Genomic DNA, 25,298 nt, shown 5'->3' on the forward strand with positions numbered 1-25,298 from the left:
TAGTACCCTGCCACACGATGAATAAGTCATCAATGTAGCGGTACCAATCTGCCGCTCTCCTGGCCGTCCTTCCAGCTCCTGGGCACCCGCTCCTCCCACCAGCCAACAAATAAATTCGCATAGCTGGGAGCGAAGCAGGTGCCCATCGCCGTACCAGAGGTCTGTCTATAGAACCTATCCTCAAACAGAAAAATGTTATGTGTCAGGCAAAATTGTGCAAATTCTATTAACATGATGTTATGATGTGCAAAGCGTATTTGCCTTTTGCCTAGATAGTGTTCCATAGCGGCCAGTCCATGAGTATGTTCAATAATGGTATAGAGGCTGGTGATATCCATCACCAGAAATAGATAGTCCGATTCCCACTTCATCATGTCCACCTTACTCAAAAAGTCTTAGGTATCTTTGATGTAGGACTTCAATTCCAACACTAGTGGAAAGATGTAATTGTCCACAAATTTAGATATGTTTTCCGTTAGTCCATCTATGGAAGCTACGATAGGACGACCCGGGGGAAGGGTATTGTTTTTATGTAGCTTATATATATATATAATGTTGCTTGTTCAGCATTCTTTCAGCGTTTAGAATCATGATTGACTGGCCACCGACCACCCTCCGGCATCTTTTAATAAATAATCCAAGGTTTGTCAGACATCTGTGAACCGCCATTTTTTCTAACACGATGAAGGGATTTCCCATGCCGTTTTCGAATAATTTCTTCGGGAGGCAAAATATTATTCAGGATGGACCACTCTTTTCCGTAAATGGACAAGTACCAGAATAATTGTATCTGTGTATATATATAGATATAGGGTTTTCGTAATTTTGGCTTATGGTTTAATCGCATTAAAAAACCATGTTGACGAGACAGACGGAGTACTGAGCGTTATTGTCTGTGTGGAGTGCGAGGTACTGGTGAAGTACGAGGACGTGTATATATATATATATATATATTACCTACTGGCGATAGCCAGTAGGTATATATAGTTAGGATTTTTTTCCTATGGGATTTTTGAAATTTCTATGTCGAATAACTTTGGCGTTTGAGGACAGAATTGGCTGAAATTTTCAGGAAAATGGAACATTTTGTTTCTGAGCAGCCCCTGAAAATTTGGGGGGGTTTCGTCAAGGGGGGGCCGAGAAAAAAGGGGGGTCCCAAAACGTGTTTTTCCCATGCAATTTTCCGTAGGGCGGTTGGCCTCACTTTTAGCCTGAACGGCTGAATGGATTTACACCAAACTTGGCAAAATTGTAGGGACTGGTAGCCCGATGTGCCTTTGCTATGTCTCAAGATATAGGCTCCAGTGGTTTTTACGAAAATTAACTTTGAAAAATATATATTGGGCTACATTGGGCTATATATATGTTGGAGCCCAAATGTAGCCCAATGTAGCCCAATGTAGCCCAAAGATGGCCACCAGAGACAAAAAAAAACAAATGTAGCCCAAATATCAGCCAGATGTAGCCCAACTATAGCCCAATTACAGAATGTCCCAGAGTGTTCTAAAGAACAACTAGAGTGCTAACAGTCCTACTTATTACAAAGGTATGGCACACCTGAAGCCATCTTGATTGGAATAAAGTGGTAACTCTTAAAACATTTAATTTAAAAAGGAACAAAATGAGGGGGTTCATTTTGCCATAGAAAGTATGATTAGCGAATATATGACGAAATCCCGCATACCATCAGTCCGCAAAAAAAATCCCGCATGTACTATTAGGCCGCAAATTAAAATAACGAAAACTTTTAGAACGAATATGCCTTTAGCATACACTAAACAACTAAACTACCCTAAACCCTAATACACTACCCCCAGCATGACCCTACACTACACAAACAGTACAACACTACCCTAAACCCTAAAACACTACCCCCAGCATGACCCTACACTACACAAACACTACAACACTACCCTAAACCCTAAAACACTACCCCCAGCATGACCCTACACTACGCAAACACTACAACACTACCCAAAACCCTAAAACACTACCCCCAGCATGACCCTACACTACAACACTATCCTAAACCCTAAAACACTACGCCCAGCATGACCCTACACTACGCAAACACTACAACACTACCCTAAACCCTAAAACACTAGCCCCAGCATGACCCTACACTACGCAAACACTACAACACTACCCTAAACCCTAAAACACTACCCCCAGCATGACCCTACACTACACAAACACTACAACACAACCCTAAAACACTACCCCCAGCATGACCCTACACTACGCAAACACTACAACACAACCCTAAACCCTAAAACACTACCCCCAGCATGACCCTACACTACGCAAACACTACAACACTACCCTAAACCCTAAAACACTACCCCCAGCATGACCCTACACTACGCAAATACTACAACACTACCCAAAACCCTAAAACACTACACCCCAGCATGACCCTACACTACGCAAACACTACAACACTACCCTAAACCCTAAAACACTACCCCCAGCATGACCCTACACTACGCAAACACTACAACACTACCCTAAACCCTAAAACACTACCCGCAGCATGACCCTACACTACGCAAACACTACAACACTACCCTAAACCCTAAAACACTACCCCCAGCATGACCCTACACTACGCAAACACTACAACACTACCCTAAACCCTAAAACACTACCCCCAGCATGACCCTACACTACGCAAACACTACAACACTACCCAAAACCCTAAAACACTACCCCCAGCATGACCCTACACTACGCAAACACTACAACACTACCCAAAACCCTAAAACACTACCCCCAGCATGACCCTACACTACGCAAACACTACAACACTACCCAAAACCCTAAAACACTACCCCCAGCATGACCCTACACTACGCAAACACTACAACACTACCCAAAACCCTAAAACACTACACCCCAGCATGACCCTACACTACGCAAACACTACAACACTACCCAAAACCCTAAAACACTACCCCCAGCATGACCCTACACTACGCAAACACTACAACACTACCCAAAACCCTAAAACACTACCCCCAGCATGACCCTACACTACGCAAACACTACAACACTACCCTAAACCCTAAAATACTACACCCCAGCATGACCCTACACTACGCAAACACTACAACACTACCCAAAACCCTAAAACACTACCCCAGCATGACCCTACACTACAACACTATCCTAAACCCTAAAACACTACGCCCAGCATGACCCTACACTACGCAAACACTACAACACTACCCTAAACCCTAAAACACTAGCCCCAGCATGACCCTACACTACGCAAACACTACAACACAACCCTAAACCACTACCCCCAGCATGACCCTACACTACGCAAACACTACAACACTACCCTAAACCCTAAAACACTACCCCCAGCATGACCCTACACTACGCAAACACTACAACACAACCCTAAAACACTACCCCCAGCATGACCCTACACTAAACAACCACCACAACTCTACACTAACACAACACTACACTACACTACACTACACTACACAATCACTAACCCACGAAAAAATTAACACAAACCCACTTACCTCTCTCGTCATCGTGGTTTTCACAACGCAAATGCATTTACCATACATGCCTTTAAAACGTAATTCTTTGTAAAGGCATGCGCGATAAATGCACATGCGTTTTGAAAAAATGCGGGATAATGTTATGTGAGGTCAATGACCTTGCGGGATAATGGTATGCGGACTGAAAGTCTGCGGGATAAAAAATGCGGGAAAATGGCTGCAAACCATGATTAGCAGCAGACTTCCCTGGTGAGCACTAGCTTTACTACAGTGATCTAATGAGCAACTAGAGTGCTAACATTCAGAATTTATGGCAAATGTGTAACACATCTGAATGCCTTCTTGATAGAACCAAAGTAAACAAGCATTGAAAATGCAATAGATCTCGCCCTCGTTTTAAGTTAAAGCCATTCTGTTTGTAATGAGGTGGCTTTTTAGCTTTGCTTTTATTAGTGTTTTTAAAACTTTCATGTAAATAACATGCATATGTATGCATATATGTATATGTATGCATGCATTTATATTTATATAGATATGCAGATTATATATGTTTATATATGTATATTACCTACTGGCGATAGCCAGTGGGTATATATATTTAGGATTTTTTCTCAATGGGATTTCTAAAAATTCTATGTCTAATAACTTTGGCGTTTGTGGACGGAATTGGCAGAAAATGTCAGGAAAATGGCACATTTTGTTTCTGAGCAGCCCCTGAAAATTTGGGGGGGTTTCGTCAAGGGGGGGCCGAGAAAAAAGGGGGGTCCCAAAACGCGTTTTTCCCATTCATTTTTCCATAGGGCGGTTGGACTCACTTTTAGCTCGAACGGCTGAATAGATTTACATGAAACTTGGCAAAATTGTAGATATGGTTTGCCCGACGTGCCTTTGCTATGTCTCAATATATGTGCTCCAGTGGATTTTGAGAAATTAACGTTTAAAAAAATATATCTATGACAGCGCTCCGGTTAGCGCCCCGGTTCGCGTACCTGACGCGTAACGGAACTTCGCGAAGCGAAGCTGATTGGCTCTCCGGTGTCTGTCAACATTCTAAACAGTCCGGAGCGGCCGCCATCTTGTCTCTCGGTACGATCGAGAGACAAGATGTGGTGAAAAACGAAGGGGGAAATGAAGGAAAGGGGGCAAGGTAGACCACTCCTGACCCCCTAGGATTGATGAGAGGGATATTAAAGTGCCCCGCGGGGCAAAAAAAAACAAAAAAATTTTTTTTGCGATTTTACGCCGTAGAGGCGCGTCCCGGTACGCGAACCGGGCAGCTCACCGGGCAGCTAACCGGGCAGCTAACCGGCAGCGTAGCTGTCAACATTGTAAACAGTCCGGAGCGGCCGCCATCTTGTCTCTCGGTAGGTTCGAGAGACAAGATGTGGTGAAAAAAGAAGGGGGAAATGAAGGAAAGGGGGCAAGGTAAACCCCTCCTGACCCCCTAGGATTGATGAGGGGGATATTAAAGTCCCCCGCGATTTTTTGCGGTAGAGGCGCTTCCCGGTACGCGAACCGGGCAGCTAACCGGCAGCGTAACGGGAGTCCGCCATCTTGTGTTTTTGGAGCGTCCGGTTCGCGTACCGGGTAGGGTCCCGGTAAGCGTAACAAGGGGAAAACCAAGAGAAACAGTAAAAAAAAAATTAAGGGAATAGATTTCCAGCAAACTTGGCAAAATTGTAGGGACTGTTTGTTTGATGTGCCTTTGCAAGGCCTCAAGATATGTGCACGTGTGGATTTTGTCTAATTAAGGTTAAAAAAAATATATATATCTGTAAGCGTGCTCCGGCACGCTTACGTTACGGGTTTTGTTTGCGCTGCAGAGCCGATACGTCACGGTTATGCGACGCGTCATGAGGCGTCTCACGTGGCTACGTGATACGTCACGTAATAAAGAATATATTTTACAGCTATAGATATTAGCTTTTAAAAAACCAATGAAATTCACTGAAAAAACCATAGGTTATAGACCATATATAGTTAGGAATTTGCATTTACAAAACCTTGAAAATTCACTGAAAAAACCATAGGTTAGAGACCATATATAGTTAGCTGGACATTTTATTGACATAAAACCAATGAAATTCCATATATAGTTAGTTGCACTAACTATATATCGCGCACCCGCAATCCACTGCTGATGATGTCACATATTACATCATTCATGACATGGTCAGTGACATCACTGATGACATCACTGATGACATCTCAAATGACATCACTGATGACATCATGACACACCAATACCAGTTACTACATACGCACTCACTGATTCCTACGTCTACACACACATTCACTCATTCACCCATACAATCACTCATACATACAGTCACTCATTATTACAACACTATCATATGCACTCATACACCTAGTCAGTCCTGTGAAGAATCAATCACACTTCGATTTCCTCATCTATACAGTTAAACACAGAACACCATACTTTTCACACATATACTAACACATACTTACTCTCTTATACAATCACTGATACAAGTACACATTGATATGCACAGTCACACACCTCCCAGCCAGCCACACACACACTCAGTCTTCCATACATCCACTCATTCTTCAATATGTAAAACATATTTAAACTTTACAAAAACACACAGACACTAGATGATGTCATCAGTGATGTCATTTGAGATGTCATCAGTGATGTCATCAGTGATGTCACTGACCATGTCATGAATGATGTAATATGTGACATCATCAGCAGTGGATTGCGGGTGCGCGATATATAGTTAGTGCAACTAACTATATATGGAATTTCATTGGTTTTATGTCAATAAAATGTCCAGCTAACTATATATGGTCTCTAACCTATGGTTTTTTCAGTGAATTTTCAAGGTTTTGTAAATGCAAATTCCTAACTATATATGGTCTATAACCTATGGTTTTTTCAGTGAATATATATATATATATATATATATATATATATATATATATATAAGATGGGAAAATAAGAATTGTGACCAGGATTTAGTTTTGTTGCAATGTGTATGCCCATGTATGTATGTTGATTTACAAAAGTATGTACTTTGCAGTTATTAATGCCTAGAAGGTCATAATGAGCTGACAAAAGAACCTCTTTGAAATAGTTAAATGTGCTCAGGAAAGGTTAATTAATAATGCTGTCAAATTCCTTGGAAATGTATATTTGATATTAATTAGGGGGTGGGAAGGAGGGCTGTTACCCTTTAAAATGACACTCTGGACAAAGCGTAGGGCTGTTTTTCTGACACATGTGCACTTTGGAATATAAGAAAAAATATAACAATTGAATAAACGATTGTGGCTGGACAAAATCTGCATACCTTTGTGTGTGCCATCTTCCTGGCTGACTAGTAGGAAGGATTACAGGCAGTTGCCGGGAGTGAGTATATATTTATTTATTTGTGCAGTTTCTTAAAACCATTGCAATAATAACACCAACAGTATAACCTTAAAAACTTTAGTAGTACTGTATTGCACATATATTAGGATAAAAACATCTCTCGTAAAAGGAAGTATTACGCAATTTGCTTACTAATGGTAAAACCATAGATATGAGTGTTAAAACATAATTTACACCAGCAGCTAGTAGTCATCTTATTCATGTCGAAGTGTCAGTGTGAGGGTTTGAGCAGTATTGGTTCCGTCCTTAGGAGAAAGAATGGCAAATGCAAGTTTGTGGCGGAGGGTTTCTAGGTGCGAAGCTGATGGACGAGTAGGACCTGATCAGGGGATGACCCGAATCGGTGACCGGGATCCCTTGCCCATATACAGAGGATACTGTTGGTCCGGGCCTAAAGTAGGTGGTACCCTGCCGTTACTTCTGTATTGGCCAGACTGGCCCGGTGTGTAATGGTTTGCTCGACCAGCAGCTGTAACTCACTTTGTCAAAATGTTTTTTTGCACAGAAGTTCAAGGTGCACTTTAATAAAAATAGATTAGTGCAACGAGTGGTTAAGCAGCCTGAAGGTTGGTAGCAGCCCATTCCCCATGGACAGACGGTTAGGAAGATAAATATATGGGGTGTAGAAATTGGTAAACCCATCTAAATGGTTTTAGTGTATCTGTAAAACTCTGGGACCTGTCATGATATAGTAAGTTATCATTTTTGGGACGTCAGTAGCGGATTTGGGAAGGGCTGCTTTTACACTTTTCACCTCCACGTGTGCTTTGGCTTGCCTCTATTCCATTTCTGTTCTGGGTTACAGTGGAGAGCTGTTCTTGTGATGGAGTCTCGATCTCATCTGACGGTGTCCTATCTATCTCAATCAATTTCTCTTAATAATGGTGTCCATGCTCTCAAGGGGTTTTACTTGTCTTAAATATACGTGCCATGCTTGGTAAAGGGTGCGTGAAAAAGGCATGTGAGGTAAAGGCATGCTTTGTAATGTCACAAATCCCCACATGAGCCTGCTTTATGCCAACCGTAGGACAGCCCTTTTAAACATAGTTTGGAGTATCCCAACTTTGGTGATGGGTCTGTACACTGCACCGGAGGAGTTGCTGCAGAAAAAAAGATATTATTTAATGATCGTCACTCACTATTCCGTATTAAAGATTTTTTTTGTAATTTTCTAACTCAGTAAAATGAGTTATTTGACATTGGCTGAGAGGATCTCGTCCATTCACAGTCAGATATTACACTTGTTTTTATCACTTATTCCCATTCTGTGTTGTATCTATACCACAATGGAGTAACCGCTGGTATGAATGATTCTTACAACTAACATCCCATGTGTATGTTGTGTGTATGTGGCCAGTCTAGTAAATGCATTGTACGAATAAGGGAAGCAGAGTAATGGAGGCCTGGGGGTTCCATTTTGAAAGCCTCTGCCCTGTTCATGTCCATAAGATGAAAGTGATTTTGTTTTCCCAGACAGTGTTTTGCTGGCAACCCTAAAGCAGGAGGGAGGAGACCTAGTCACTGAAGTGAGGACAAAGGAGACTGGGCTCCTATAGCAATTAAAGTAGGTCCTTTTGCTGGAATGAGTACCGGAATAATCTTCGTATAGAACTGCCAATAGGTAGATGGGTGAAGCTGGAGGACATGGGTGCTAAAGTCGTAATGGTAAAGAAGCTATGCTCCAGGGAAGGGACAAACGAGAACAAGGAAAACTATTGAATTTGAAGCAAGCAAATTAGAGAGCCAAGAAACCCAACGCGTGGCAAGCAATGGGCTGGCTTTAAGTCCACGTAGGCTCTGGTATGGTCAACAAGAGGTCGCAGTTCGCTTAAAGCTGTGTGTAAGAAAGACATAAAAAAAGCCTGCTGTTGTTTTTTGGCAGGACAGTGTTAATGGATGAAAAGACTATGGACTACAAGTGACTCACTATAAAGATAATCTTATCCTACTCCATTGCCCTGCTTCCTCCCATTCTCAATCTATGTGTTGATTCTATACCAAGGTGATGAGACCTGTTGAGGAGATAGCAGAATCGTGTATGTCCAGGCAAACTAGTTATTAAAGGCCCCCTAGCTAAACTGTTCATCACTTTGGGCGAAGCCTTAAGAGCACATTTCCCGAAGAATGGATACGAAGCAACGTTCACAGCTGTCCTGCATAATTTTCCAACAACCACAAGCCTAAAGACAGCCATTGGAGCCACTTCAGCTTAGGTGGAGGTGATCAGACAGAGGATAATGGATCTGGTCCGTGCAAAATATAGAAATGGACGTGCAACAAATCATCCATTTAAAATGATGGAAGTATTTCAGTTGGTATCATGGCCGGACTGACTACCGGGCAGTTTGGAATGCTGCCGAGCTGGGGGGGTTGATTTAATTGCATTGGGGGCTGATTTCGTTCATGGAGATCTGCGTGTGCTTTTAAATAATGAAAGCAAAACAAATTTCGTTTAGTACACGCAGGTCCCCATCAACTAAATCAGCCCCCAGCTCGGCAGCATTCCAACCTGCCCGGTAGCCAGTCCAGCCCTGGTCGGTATCAACCATTTAGAATAGTTTATTTATTAATGCTGGGTCTTATTGTAAACTTATAGTGTACACATAACAAGATTGTTCTTTGTTTGCTAAGTAAAAGCCCTGGGGCAGAAAGTAGTTCAGAAAAAACAAATGTATTCCTTTGGGTTTAATTAGCCTTGGGAACAAATGTGGGATGAGGCCCTTGCCCCGCCGTCCACTCATTATTGAATGGAGGAAATTGTTCAGAGGAGCAGAGGGCATGGAGCGGAATGTAGGTCTTTTAGAAGAGAGTCCTTATTTAGTGAGACCAAGGGGTTGGAATATTTGTAAATGTGTCTAGCTTGGATCAAAATGAAATCCCATTTCACTGTACGAAGCATGGTGGGGGGAACGTGTATGACGGCAAGATGTTTCTCAATGATCTCGCTGGCAGTTGATAATATAATAACTATCCAATTCCAGAAGAAACAAAGTTACATTTTTCAGATGTCTATCTGTATACCTGTTTCAGAAAAACATCTACACGAGAAGAAGACCTTATCAATCCATTGTGCAAGTAAGTGGATTGGTGTCCTTTGCCAAAGCCTATAATAATAGACCCTGCTTTGCTTCCAAATGCATTTGCGCAATTTGCACATGAAAACCCATTTGCAGGTAGAAATTAAAAACATCCTTTTTTTATACACACCAATCTACACTAGAAAGCACCTACACAACATCAACCAAACACCAGTGCAGCCTCACTACTGTGGATAGCACACTGCATCTTGGAAGCTGCTCTTTCTTTTGAGTCCTGGACAGAGTCGGGGACTCTCCCACCCAACACTGCTCCTAGAAGCAAGGGGTCATGTTTGCAAAGTGTGGGTCTGCTTGTTGCAGGTTGTCCTTCTAAGTATACCTCATGTGATTTAGGCCTCACTTTACATAACCTCGTTACCAGTTTCTTCCCGAGTGTAGGAGTAGAACTGAGAGCTGGCTGCAGTAGATGGTAACGAACTCAAGGAGATGATGGACTGAGCGCTGAAACTTTTCAGACACTCATCTCCAGTAGGCAGTAGCCTCTGAGCTATGGAATTCTTTCTCATTCAAAAAGGATGGCCTATGTGCAATGGCCTATGTATGTCTCGATTCTTAATTTAAAGTTGAATATTGGTAATGCTTTAACTTTAGGACACCCACTTTAACATTGGTGGCAATCTTTAGCCTAAAATAATAAAACGCAGAAAGAACGTAATGCATACATTACCCTATCTTCTTAGATGGTTTCATTTCTACGGTGCCTGAAAGAAGGCAATTAGACCCAATTTGGATTGTGCCTTGCCTAGGCCTGTAAAACATTTTTGTTGTTAATTTACATCTTTCAACATGTGAAACCATGCATGTGTTCATTCTCTATTCAACCACAACCCTCCCTCTCAGGCCGAATCTTGCCAGTTTCCTTTGTGTCCTTTGGTATGGTTCAGATCTGCTTCTGTTGTTCTCGTAGACTTCCTAAACAAGCTAAAACACACTTTGTTTTAAGGACAATGATATTTTGCTTTCTCATTGTCTAAGTTATTTATCCTTTTACTGAGGTAGCTTATGCTGCAGCCAATTATTTTTTGAGTCCCAACTATTGTGCTCAAGAGACTCCTACTCCGATGGATGGTGCTTCACTCTGTCTGGAGGCAGAAATGCAAATCTGTGCAGAGCAGGATCGGTGTGCCACATTTACTGCTACTAGCTCGTACTGAGAAGTCCAACATGCCTTTGTTCCTAGCGAGGAGTCATGGAAGCAATTTCAAGGTAGTCATCTACCTCTCCCCACGGGTGTGCATCTCCGGTCAATGGATAAATGGAAGAATCCTTCATTTCTCTCTCCTCTAGCTCTACTTGAATGTCACGTTTCTGAGGGTTTTGACTTCTCCAGTCTCAGCCTCTTCCCTGAGAAGGAGGACATCCTAGTTGCTGTCAAAAAGGCCTCCACCAGTCTAAAATATAAAAAATAATTTAATTCTGGTAAATACTCCTTGGTCTGTGTCGTAAGATACATTAAGCTGGAGTTTTTAGTAACCTAGAGAAAAAATAATATTAACTCGAGGTGAGAAATGGTGAATTTAAGTAATGCAGGTGGTTTGGAGACTATGAAGATACATGAATCATAACACATTTTCAGGAGATAAAAATGTTCTAGGGGCACATACAATTAAGAACACAGAGCGAGGCTGCAAAAGCGATACCGTTCTTCTCAACTGATACAGGCAGAATAAAATAATTCGTAATGTTCCAACAGGAAATGGGTGGTCACATCTGCAATTACGACTTGTGAGCCAGGGAGTGCTACATCTGTAGGAGCAACAACCCGGTTCTTGAAAATTTGAGAATTGTTAGCTGCACTGACACAGACAGCAAAAGATGAGGGTAAAATTACAAAAATCTCATTCTGTATCTCCAGTTATCAGTGAGTTATATAGATAACCACCAACGAACCAGTGCACTTCCATTCATGGCTGTAAGTAAAGATTTCTCATCGCTAACAAAATACTATAATAGTTCAGGTACTTATTCTTAGTTCACATGCTGAATCGCCTAATAACCTTGCACCGTACAAAAATATAAAATACACTGGAAATAAAAGGTTTAAATCCTTTTAATGTATGGTAATGCCAGCTTGGGAGTAACTTATCCTCTTACTTGGGTGGGTCTTTGTGTGTCAGTGGGTGCTGTTTGGGCTTTGCGGGAGTTGGCAGGTAGGTTGGTCCATGCCAGTAGGCGCTCGTAGGAACACCTTGGCACGCTTCCTGCTGATGATATATTCCACTGTGGTTCAACACCAAGAGAGAAATGGTTTTAAACGGAACCACTCCTGGTCCTCTTGTAATAAATATATATAAACAACAGAAAGAGCAATTCCGAATCAATCAATCAATCATAAACAACCTTATTCGGTTTTTCGATAAAAACCATAAAAGTTACAACCTGTCTGCACCTCATTAAGAACTGGTACTTACATTTTTTTTACAATTTATAACAGTAGATAAAAACAAATAAATACATAAAATTAAAAGGAGAGTTTCACAATTCTTATCATTAATTAATGTGCAGTACAAAACACGTAGTCCATGATTTTATGCCTTCACCCTCTAATATGACTAAGATTCAAGACAAGCCCTTGTTCTCACTACTGCTTTCAGATATCCCACGATGAAGAAAATACAATCTGGTTTTAGCATCTGCAAAAACAAGAGCTGGGCGGACCTGGTTAAAATTCAACCTCTTTAAAAGGGGAAGCAAAAAGTGTGTTCGTGGTATATCATAAAATTTGCAGATGAACATAAAGTTTTGCAGGTCATGTTGAGATACTTGATCGCAGCCACAGGGTGCTAAAACCTGTCCTCTGCTACACCCTTTAGGAACAGCAAGTAACAGATGAAAAAGATCAAAGCAGAACCTAGACAATAAAAAACGCTCATAAGTAGTCCGTGTTCCCAAAGCTATGGCTCAGTTGATGGATCAGTTTTAAGGGTCAGGAATTTGCGGACACTTGAATTTCTTAGTTCCAGCTCATCCTTTCTAACTTCCTGATACAACTGAAAGCTTTCTTAACCAGTTCCACGTCCTTTTTTACTACAACAGAAGGTTTTAAAAAGAGATCAGGGCGGCCCAACTCGGCAAGACAACTACCACAGTATTTCAACCATGGGATTCGAGCATATGGTCAAGGCTCATACAGTCCGTTATAATCTGAGTGAGCTCTAGTTCCTTGTTTAGCCAGCACTTGAGCCAAAACACCAGAGGACGCAGTGCTAATATATCGCATAAGCATGGAACCCCCAATTCCTCATGGACTCCCAAGTTGGATAAACTTTTTGGCACATCCAGCAGGCGTTTTAAGAAGTTATTCTCAACCACCTGCAATGCGTCTGTGGTGGTGTAGCCCCAAATCTCGCTGCCATAGCAGGCAGATGCTACCCCTTTGGCCTGATAGATTTTCAGCATAGCTGCAATTGGGTGCCTGCCCATCTTGGCAGCAAAGTTGAAAATAGCTGCGGTTATTCGTTTAAACTCCGCTTTTTTCTTCTGTAGGAGGAGTCCCCACTTTAATTGGCTGTCCAACAGGACCCCCAGGTATTGAAACGCTGTCATCAGGGGGACCCTCTCGGTGCCCACCACGAAAGAATACTTTTTCGTGGGCCGAGCCCCTACCTGCATTATAAAAGATTTGGCGTTGTTGATAGCCAGGTCTCGGGTCCCCATAAAGGTCACAAAAGAATCCAATAAGGATTGTAGTCCTCTGGCTGTTCTGGCTATGAGGACCGCGTCATCTGCATATAGTAGGACCGGGAGACCCCGTCGCCCTGCATGCGGATAATCAGCCCCCGTTGCAACCAAGGCTCCTTCTAGGTCATTTATATAAAGATTGACAGGAAGCGGGCCAGAATGCAGTCATGGCACACCCCCCTTCTAATTTTAAAATCCCTGGAAACCCGAAGATCCTGTGGCAAATATGAAATTCGCCTTTGTTTCTCTATGCAGATCCATTAAGAAGTTCACGATGTTGGCCTCCAACCCCATGGCCCTCATTGGCTGCCACAGTTTGGCCCGGTTAACACAGTCAAACGCGGACAAAAGGTCCATAAAGGCCATGTAGATAGTGCCTGGACGGGCCAGCGTGTACTTGCAAGAATCAGGTAGAGGTTTAACCATTGGGCCACGGTCGACCGCCCCGGGCGAAACCCAAATTGGATGTTGGAGATGATGTTATGCTCCTCAGCCCAAGAGGGTAATCTTTGTAAAAGCACACCTCCCACCACCTTTACTATTGAGTCGATGAGGGAGATTGGTCGATAACAAAACATGCTGTTGCAATAACCCTTTTTAAGTACTGACACGATGGTGGAAATAGTCCAAGATTCAGGGCAGCCTTCCCTGGCTGCCGTGTTAAGCACAGCTACAAGGGTCGGTGACCAAAATGGAGGGTCTGATTTATAGAGGTCCGACGGGATTCCATCCGGGCCCGGAGCCTTGTTACACAAGAGACCAGCGATCCCCGCCTCCACCTCTGTCTGCTCAAAGACCAAACTATCGGTTTTGGTTTCCCACAGTGGCTGCCAAGAGGGGCCATACACCCCATAAACCTCGACTGGAAATGGGCCACCCATTCTTCCTCTGTAATAAGGGATGCTATGACACTGCCTGTATCTGTAGCAAACAAAGGTCTGCTAACAATTCCCCAGAATTCCGAAATCAATTATATGTGTACAGAGCAGAAGGAGTAGCACTTGCTTTTAAACTAACCCTCCCTCACCAACCTAGTTGGTGACATGCTTCATCATAGGGTTCCCACCCGAGCAGCCAAATATCACTCGGGTGTGCTATGACGCCTGTTTACAGCGGAGCGGGTGGTTTTCGTGAGGTGCAGAGTGAAGTAGTGCTAGTTAAAATTACCTTTACTTGACCTAAAGATATTAAATGTTGAAAAAGTAAGGTAACATTAAAACTACAATGACATCCTCCTCAACTAGGTTGGCGAGTGAGGGTTCTTTTAAAAGCAAGTGCTACTCCTTCTGCTCTGTGCACATATAATTGATTCTGAATTACTGTTTTTGTTGTTTATATAGATATATTCCACTGAGCGGCCCTGATGACAGACTGGTAGACTGATTTTTTTTTGTATTCCCTCATGCTGCAAATCACACAGCAGAGGGGTTCTGGTACTGTACAGCATGTACCATAATATATCCTGTCGAATTAATGCAGGGCACAATAGAAGTGCATTGTAATGGACCACAATCCGCATGGTATGTTATATCCTAGTGTAAAATACTCAGCACTGCATAAAGCGGGTATTATCTTGTTTTGCTGAAAAGTCAATGACGAGCTGCAAAAGCTTCCCGTGCTATAGATTGATGGGAAAAACATAACATAGCCTTTCTTGTGCTGAACTAAGAAAAAAGGTCCGGTATTGAAATGTTATATATTTACCCAGCAAGAACAGTGAGGCTTGTGCAGTTACCCTGCAGTTTTAAAGTATTGACTGGGTGCGTGGTTTTCCATCGCAACCATCTTAATAAAAAAAAGACCAAGGGAGCATGAGGCAGATCTGCTCAAAGTAAAACAATTACTGAGAAAATAGTAGCTGCAATTTGCTGCAAAATAATTCAGCATGACCTCTTTAGATCATCATAATATATGCTCGATCCACAACATGGTATCATTTGGGTCCAATGCATACTAACTGCAGCATGGTAATTATCCGGCTAGTGTAAAATATAGTATATATTTAGATATAAGGCACCACAATTGTTGAGTGTGGGGAGAGGCCATGAAAGGTAAAGTCTTCACTGTGATGATGTGACTCCAGTCGTTTACTCGGGTGATAAACTGCACATTACTCGCTCTGTATCTCCAAGTGTGGTTTATTAAGCCCTGATATTTTTCATGTGTAGTGTCAAAATTAATAGTATTTAACCAGAATTAGTTACGGCAATATGGTAGCAGATCTCTCTCTGTACTGTAGTTTTATAATACTATGGAATTTCATTTTTGAACTGTAATAATACATGCATGAATGTAGGTTTATTAGTATAGTTGCTCCAGGACCACACTTATTTTTACGACCATTTCCTAAACTCTGATCACAGTATGGTAATTGATAAACCTAGTATAGTTTACCCCAACCCCACTATGAAACGCCATATTCATATTAATATGCCCCGATCACGGAACTGCTTATCTAATTATAGTATCTCTCCCTCGGTTCAGACTCAGTATTTCGTTAGGTCTCGCCTACGCAGTGCGCATGCACTACATAGGAGGAGACCTTTAGGAATCAATTCGCTTTTTCAGACAAAAACGTACACGCTTTGCATTGCTTTCAATGGCAACGCGTGCACGTTTGCCTATTAACTTGCGGGAGCGAGCTTTGGCGACATCTGTTTGTAATTAACAGGTGGTGCCCCTGCACGCTCCCGCAAAGGGAAACGCTGTGTGTGCTCTCGCACTCCCCCCCCCCCCCCACTCCTCCCACTTGTTCACCGAGCGTCACTGGCGCAGGCATCATATGTTCTTTCGCGGCCACGGCGCTTGTGTTTCAGTGCTAGTTTAATTTTGGAATTTTATTTTAGTGACAATGCAGGACTGGCTACTTAGATATTGAGTAGTTCTGCTTTTCACCGGCTGCCTGCCTCCTTAAAAAGTTGTGCTTTTATAGACATACTCCAACATTTTGCTACACTTTCGTCTCCTGTGCTCCCTGAGTGCTTACTGTGTCTGCTCACCTTCAAACTTCACTCTTTCGGCTCATTGAGGTGTTCGGCTGTTCTCCTCGGGGGCAATTAGATTGAAAGCAATCAATTTTTACTCCGTCTGAAAGGGCTGTTGAAAAGGCAGCTAATAACAAACTGCTCGTCAGCTAAGCCCCCTGTCTAATCCTGGGTTCACGCAGAGTTTACGCTGAGTGACGCTGGTCAACCCTGCGGCTCGCGCCCAGACTGAGAGCTGCCGTCTCAGGGCCGAGGCGCCGGCGTTTCACATACTCTGCAAAATGCTTCTGTAAACACTCTGTCAGATATGCTCCGCAGGATCCAGTCGTTGCTAATAGGGGTCCACCTCCAGATGTTACCAACACCCTGAAGTATAAACACAGGGTGTTCGAACCATCAGGCGAGGGAAAAAGGAACGGGTAGGGAACAGCAAGGAAAAGGATCTGAAACAATACAAACACAAAACACAATGTTATAGATACGGCATACATATATATCTACTCTCATATGGTCTCACTAGAAACAGCTATACTTGTAGTGTGTCTTAGAGAACTCTTAAACACCAGAGAATCCAATATAGTTCTTGTCATCAGAACTAAATCTGCAAACACAGAAGGCATACAGGTAAATATAGTGCAACCTTTCAATCATTCTTAACCATTTCCTAGGTGCAATATGTCTTCACATACCAGAAGGCACTCAACATTAATTCAAAGAAGTATGTCTGAAGAATAAACTACTACTAAGGAGCAGTGTTTATGAAGGCAGTTGAACTCCCATAACTCTTTGATGAAATGGTAAACGGGAATTCTGCAACGGGATTTCTCACAGTGTTCCAAAGATATACATGATAAGAGGAATAAGCAAGAACCACAGACCCAAGAAAAGGAGACTGAACATATGAAACAGTGGAGAGTGGGAAGTCTCACCACCCTCTCTGATTTAATATCCATTGTAATGTAGGTGCACGGTAACATGTAGTTTTCTGTCACTACAATGCTCCGCTGCCCCTCAAAGTTACAGGTGAGAGTATCCACTCCCAAACTAGCCAAGAGAGTACGAGCATCCAAGAAGGCTCTTTGCTAAATATCCAAATGAACACGAAGGAATAAACGGCAGCGCGTGGCCCAGTGGACACACTGCACTCCGCTGAAAAAGATGAAGGGAAACAACCAAGGAAGACACGGCAGCGTATGGCCCAGCGGACACACAGCGCTCCGCTCTTATGTCAAAAGGAAATGTGTACGGCAGCGAGTGGTCGGCCGACACACCTCGCTCCGCACTAACAAAAGACGAAGGAACTGTACGGCAACGCGTGGCCCAGCGGACACACAGTGCTTCGCACTATACAGCGTCTTACCAAACTAGTTGGTTGCAGAATACCTTCTCCGTCCGGAAAGCTCCAAGGAACACCGCAGGGCTTAAGAAGAAAGCCACTACAACTCAGCACACCGGAACAGAACAAAATTACGCGCATCCGCCCCCTCACCTATCCCCCTTAAGTACCTCCCACTCAATAGGGAATTATGGGAGTTGTAGTTCATTATCCAGGTAGGCGCGACGGAACCATTCCTGGCACACTCGGCCCGGGAATTTCTGCAGCAAGGGAAAATATGTGCCCACTGTACTCTTTCTGTTGTGTGACATCTCCTCTGCCTTTCTTTTTTTCTTCACATATCATGTGTGCATTACTCCATCCGTTTCCATTTGATAGGTACATGCAATTAAAATTAGCTGGCAATATCCTTGCTATATTAAGCCGTACCTTTATGTGGAAAAGGGCGAGTATATAGCACTGTTAATGGTATATCGATTTATTGTTTTACACATCAGTGCTGGGTACGAAGTTGTTTGTTTTGCAAATTATAAATGCTGGTTCTTATAAACCATGGTAAAACACACAGGGCCATTATTTCCGTCTTTGCAGTTTGTCACCACCCAATAATACTGGACACATCAAATTCACTACAAAGCGAGTATTTTTAAAAGTTACCATACGTGAGTGCCACAGTTGAGCTCCAAGTTCAACTATCTTCAAATGCTTCAACCTTATAAGTGTTTAGCTATGCAACAGTTGATGTTGCCCCAAGGATATTGTGCTGCATAATTAAATACTTATTAGGTCCCAAAGGCGAGACCAATTGGCTATGCCAATCCTTGTTTTTAGGTTGCTGCAGTAGTATGTTGCTTTCCCTTCCTCAAATTATTGTTTATAAATCTGTATTCTGTTTCTTGCATTTGTGGGACTAGATTTGATGAGAAACTAAAAATGTTCATGTTATCTGGTTTACTATATAATGAAATCAAGAACAAATGTGGGTGATTTTCAAATCCACATGCTACAATTAGGCAAATGGTGCAATCGCGTGTTTTGGTCTATGAGCCCCCTCAAAACAAGTGTTAGAACTAGGCTGCAAAATTTGTTGCCCAATCAGCCTACTGATTAATTGCGCCTTGCTAGATTTTCAATCAGGCTATCATTGTTGCCCCTTTGTCAATAAAATTGACACCTGTCTTGACAGAATCCATTATTTACCGAAATGATATCCAAAACGCCCAACTAGATTTGGTTCAAATCGTTTTCACATGTTATAATGAAAATATACAAAGTTTGTTTTGAATGATTTCGCCTTCCTCAGCAAAACCCCAAAAGAGTTAATGTCCACACTGAATACAGACTGACTAACCTACATTCTTGTCTTGGTTTTTCACAGCTCGTTGACTGTAGCAAGTGAAGCTGAAATATTTCCTGTCCGAAAGCAGTGGAACATCAGTCACTGTACTATTGTGGACATTCCATTGGCGATCTGAAAATCCACGCTTTGAAGATCTTCTACAGTTCTAATGGCCACCACAAGGAGTGGATTGGTGACATTGAGTCGAACATTCGGGTAATGTTTCAAATTAAATTGTTTGAATTCCTTTAGAAAAATGGTAAAATCATGATAAATCGTAATGCTTTCAGTATATGTTATAGATATTTATATAGCATTCAGTCAGGAATTGTAGGGGTCAGAACTTTTTTGGCGGAGGGGCTACTGGGCAAACAGAAGTTACTGGCCCACAACCTGATGGTTGATCACTTTTACCAATGGTGTTCCGGGCCCTGATTTACAATGGTACGGCAAACTAAATGCCAAGTGGGGCATTGCTGAAAGTGGGGCGCTACGCAGAGAGAAATGCCACATACTGCAAAAGGGGCTCATTGCTATGTTCTTGGATCTGCTGCTGGAGACTTTCAAAGCGCTAGATGCAGACTCATTCCGCCTGCACATACATGACCCACAGGGAGACACGCCTGGGCGTTAATGCTGTCCCGTGCCACATGCAGAACTACGTCCCGGGTGAACTACGCTACTAGGACTGCGAGGAGACAATAATACCTGAACACCTGCCCATCTCCCAGACCTTGAACACTAGAGTTTACACTCCATGCCAGCTACCATTGTCGCGCGATATAGGCCAGATAGGGATTCTCCCTCTTTTCTCTTTTGTTACTGTCGACTACTGGGAGCGCACCCGTTGGTTGGTGTGTATGGGGGGGGTTGTTGATATACTGCTGCAATAGATATGCACATTATACCATTACTGCACTGTTGCCTTACCCATTGGCAGCGCCGGACCAGGTTTTTTCTACCACAGTATTTCATGATGTCTTCCTTTATATGGAAAAGGATTTCCATACTTTATAACAATGTATCTGGTATTCCTAACTCTGGGATCGGATTGTACTTAGATGCCGCGTTCTGTGTGTTTTTCTTTAGTTTCTCGCTTTGTTTCCTTCAGAAAATCCAATAACATTTGTTTAAAAAAAAGAAGCCAGTATTCATCTTTTATGAAAAAGAGAAGTATTTTATTAAACCAAAATACAATGCGAACCAAAGGAATATATATGCCTAGGAGCACATACCAAGTACTATAGGAGCTCTAGCTAAAATATATTGCACTTGGAAGAATGTGAATATTGTAAGCAGACTTCTGCGGCAGTGGCACGTATGTTAGTTTTTCAGTGCCCCAGTCACTGGCAACCCCCAAAGTAGTTGTTTCTAAAGGCAAAAGAGTCCTGGTGTCTGGTGAGTCTATGTTCAAAACTGTGGGAGTTAACCGGTAACAGTGCAGCAATTTATCGAGTGTGAGGTCCTCACTCCAGAGTGTGTATGCTATGGCCCGATGTCCTCAATTGTGATTTGGGAATTCCTTGCAGATTGCTACTGCTCGCATCAACGGGGGAGCGCAAAAATACCTATCCCAATCAAGTGAAGAGCCGACCACAATGCCAGCAATTATTTGGCCTTCAGTGATCCTCTTTGTATCCTCCAAGTTAGCACAAGGCATTGGACACATTCTTGGGAGGCTGCTGACATGACACTCTGTCCTTCTCTTTTGGCAAAGTGTGCCTGTTATGGTTTAAGCAGTGATCAGGATGGAGCAAGACGAACTCCATCACCCAGTCGGGTCCTTTATCGCTGCTCCTCCTTGTTGGGTGCAGCACATGTATGTTAGACCTGTCTGGCTTTTTGCGTAGTCCTCCCAATTCATTATTTATTTTGTCCCCTTTTTGCCCCTCATACCTTTATTAATTTTTGTGTCCACTAGCTTTTTCTAGGCGTTGGTCAAGGGGATAGGTGTTCTTTCCCCCCCCCCTCATAGTTTTTCACCTCAGGCCTAGAGGCCTTTTCTGACAGGGAAATAGCTGGAGTCACAAAATGGTGGCTACCAACTGTCCCAACTGTCATATCCAGAACCTGTCCCATAGAGTAGAATAGGGCGTTCCAGAACCTTCTGGACTTCTGAGGGTCAGCCTATAAAAGGCGGAATGCTGGTCAGCCATTTTGTCTAACCAGAGAGAGTCAGCTGGAGGATAGGCTGTAGCAGAAGGTGGGGGGTAGGATAGTCAGAGGGTTGACCTATTGATTCACCACCCTTCCTCCCTTGGGTTACTTGACTTGTCCCCGCTACATGGGATTCCTGGAGACCCTGGGCGCCTGACCAACCCCTAGTCTGGAGAATAGGGGTGTGAGAAGGAGAAGGAGACTGCGGCGCTGTGGAGCGCAGTCCTCTGCCCAGTTGAAGAGACTTTGGAAGAGTGTTCCTCATCCCCTGTCACCAGCCTCCGTCCAGCACTGTGTGATAATAGGACCTTGGTAGGGATAGGAAGTGGGAGCTGATGAGTGAGGAGATCTAGCGCTGTTTCCCATCTCCCTGGGAATTAGGGAAGGCTAATGCCCTTGTGTCCCTGAGGGCCCTTACCGGAGGTGCAGTCGGCAAATCCCCTGTTTCCCCCGTGAGTTGGAGAAAGGAGAGGGGTGCCGGTTTCCTTGAGGCAACGCCGTCTCAGCCGTGTGCGGGACCCCGGGGACTCCGGTCGCGTTGCTGTGGTAGCGCCACTGTTGTGAGGAGAAGGTGGGGGCTAGACACTGACAAAAGGCGCCATCGCGCATGCCCCAAGTAATTGCAGTTATCCCTGGAAGGAGGGGCCTGGAAGTGAGCAGGCCCGTGTAGGAGACGCTGCTAGCGTCAGGTGATCGGGGCCGACTCCCGCCTGGTGCCGCTAGTCTCCCGCACTTGCGCAGTTGCACCGCAGTGAGAGAGACGTCCCGGACCGGCGAAAGGAAGAACGTCGAGGAAGCGGGCAGGAAGCAGGTACCGGCGCTTCTCCGCTCCTGGAACCCCTTTCCCTGCTTGAGCTCCAACACGGAGGAGCGGTAACGAGCAGAGGAGAAGGGGCGGGGGCCCATCACGAGTGCCTGTAAAGTTTGGTGTTGTTTTTCCTCACGCCAGGCAGAGTCACCGGCCCATGAGAAGGGGGCCCAACAGTAAAGAAGTAAGGAGGTTGAGTGGGGGACGTGGGAGGCTATAGAGTCTCCATCAAAGAACTCAGACTATCACTTGGCTACCTGAGGATTAGGCTGGCCCTGGGGAAGGCGATCCAGCTATATAAAGGAAACCAATAAGTCTTAAGCTTCAAAGCAGGAAGTTTCTCTTTGGTAACTGTGTTTCTTGATACTAATGCCTCCCCTTACTTTTGACATCTCTGGAAAGGAGGGGGTAAAAGGGTAAAACTTGTCTAGCGAAGTGCAGACACTGCCTCTCTGAACTATTGTACTGAGATGAAAGTTGTAGAGTCTCATAGAAGTTAAACCTAACCAATTTTGGAGTCTATTGTAATGTACTATTGATGCTGATAATGAAATAAGTTAGCACTTCTGAAAGTATTATTATTAATAATTTCATGACAACTGTATGTACTAAGCGGTGATTTCTAAAGACATAAGAGCAAGAAATATTTTTATAAACAAGCTCGTATTTTTCCAACAATGGTGTGGTGTCCTTTTTGTGTGTTATTGCGTTGATTTACTGCTGGGTGGTTTGCAACCTTCACACATGTGCCTCTAGTATTTGTGTCTTACCCTAGGCCAGGCTACCCTAGGTGACCTGACATCCCAGGTTCCAACAAGTTGGTGTCTAGCGGTGGGATCTTGACTGTGGTTGCAGCTACTCAGTAGTAATTAAACGTAATACACTAGCCTACATCAGGAGTTTTCTCCTAGCGGCCCTCCTAATTTGTCCTTTTGTTTTTCCAAATTTGTTCCTGGTGGTGGGGTGGAGGTGGCTTTAGGTTGCCCTTGCAACTCTAATTTCCTGTTGTAAAATGGAGTTTGCACTAGAAAACTTAGATACCTATTCTGTGGCTCAGCTGAAAGATTTCTGCCAGAAAATGGGGGTATTTTTTAAGCATGGTGCCAAGAAGGGGGAACTCCAGACCAGTCTCAGGGCTTGGGTGGAGGCACACAAAGAAGGGAAGGAGGAGGATGAAGGGGCAGACCGGGACACGGTTGTGGAGATAGAGGGATTATTCCACTCTGAGGGGGGAAAACCTACTCCCAGGACCAGTGTCCTACTCCAGCAAGGGCAGTAGCGCCTCTGGGGGAAGCTTAACTGAAGCCGAGCTTACTGACAGGAGGGAAAAAAGGCAATTGAGATGGGAGTTGGCTAAGCTGGAGCAGGAGAAAGAGGAGCGGAGGATGGCTCACGAGTTCAGGTTGAAAGAGTTGGAACTCCAGGCCCTGCAACGGGGGCCCTCTCCTGTAATAAATGGTGGCAGCGAATCCAAAGAGACAGCCAGGGAGTCCAGACCCTATTTGCCAAAAGACCTTATTGCTAGCTTTAGTCAGGGAGATGACATAGCCAAATGGTTGGCTGCCTATGAGGTCTCCTTAAGAGCCCATGGGGTGCAGGAGAAGCACTGGGGGGGGTGGTTTGTATAAGTACATGCCTCCTACTGGTCGGGACACCTTGCTGGCCCTGGAACCAGAGGAGCAAACCAACTACCCCATCATGAAACTAGCATTGGTAAAGAAGTTTGGGCTTACCCCAGAAAGGTATCGTCAGAAGTTCAGGGGGAGCCACAAGTTAAGCACTCAGAACTGGGTGGACTTCCTTGATTATGCAAGAAAGGCATTAGAGGGCTGGGTCAAGGGCAGCGAGGTGAAGGATTATGAGGGGTTGTATGATCTATTTTTGAAAGAGCACCTCCTTGAGAAATGTTTTCCCGAGCTGCGCCAACACCTGGTGGACAGCAAGCTGACCAATCCCCGGAAGCTTGCAGAGGAGGCGGACATCTGGGCAAGTACCCGGGTGTCCTCAAAGGGGACTGGAGGGGATTCCCAAAAGGCCGGACAGGGCGCCCCCCAGAAGAAGGAGGGGGGAGATAAAAAGAGGGAGTTCACTAAAGGTCCCCAAAACAATTTCCAAGGGAAGGGAACAGGTTTCACCCCTAGGGCAAACCCGCCCAGAAACCCTAATCCTGGCCAAAGCCAGTAGCCAAGGGTTCTCCACTGCTTTGAGTGTGGTGGTGTTGGACATTATAAGGGAGATGTCAGATGCCCAAAGAGACCACCCCCTCCCACCGGAGGAAAACCACCGGGAGTAGCTAGTGTAGCGCTCGGGGAGGAGTTGCCCTTAGAAAAGGGGGGTGAGTGGGCGGGTGTCACCTTAGTGTCCCTGGGAGAACGGTAGATGGTTCCTAAGATCCAGGTGCCCCCAAATACTGCAAAGTATGGGCAATGGGTCACCATCAATGGCCAGAGAGGGGAGGCTCTGAGAGATACAGGAGCCAGTATGACTATGGTGAGAAGTCAACTGGTGTCTCCAGAGCAGGTGGTTCCCAATGTACTCCACCCCGCCGCGATGGCTGACGGCAGAATGGGCCACTATCCAGTGGCTGAGGTTCCCTTTGAGTGGGAAGGGGTTGCAGGTTCACTTCGAGTTGCGGTAAGCCCTGCCGTGCCAGTTGATTGTCTGCTGGGGAATGACATGGAGCACAACACTTGGAGAGAGGTGGAATACCGGACGCACTCTGCGATGCTGGGTACACCTGACTGGGCCTGTGTGAGCACAAGGTCTGCGACTGCCCGGAGAGGGAGTTCGCCTGGGTTGGAGCCTGGAACAATGGCCCAACCCGCTGCCAAAAAGGGACAGATCCGAAGACAGGAAGAGCCTGCTTCGGCTTCCGCACCCCATGTGACGGATCGGCCACCTGCAGTGGTGGACCAGGAGTCTGTGGAGGGGGAAGTAGACTCTCTGGAGGATTTACCCATCCCTGCTGAGTGGCATGTGG

General features: G+C 44.3%; 1 protein-coding gene across 4 annotated transcripts in view; it reads left to right on the forward strand.

The window, feature by feature from the left end:
- The window catches only part of MRPL55 (mitochondrial ribosomal protein L55), a 106,810-nt gene that overhangs the window by 28,410 nt on the left and 53,102 nt on the right, over positions 1–25,298 (forward strand). For all 4 annotated transcript variants that reach the window (XM_078665329.1, XM_078665328.1, XM_078665326.1 and 1 more), the window contains one exon: positions 19,393–19,569. In XM_078665329.1, coding sequence (XP_078521455.1) covers positions 19,523–19,569 — 47 coding nt within the window. In that variant the 5' untranslated portion in view covers positions 19,393–19,522. The remainder of the gene's footprint in view (positions 1–19,392; positions 19,570–25,298) is intronic.

This window comes from Lissotriton helveticus, chromosome 10 (genome assembly GCF_964261635.1).
Source record: "Lissotriton helveticus chromosome 10, aLisHel1.1, whole genome shotgun sequence".
Classification (NCBI taxonomy): Eukaryota; Metazoa; Chordata; class Amphibia; order Caudata; family Salamandridae; genus Lissotriton; species Lissotriton helveticus.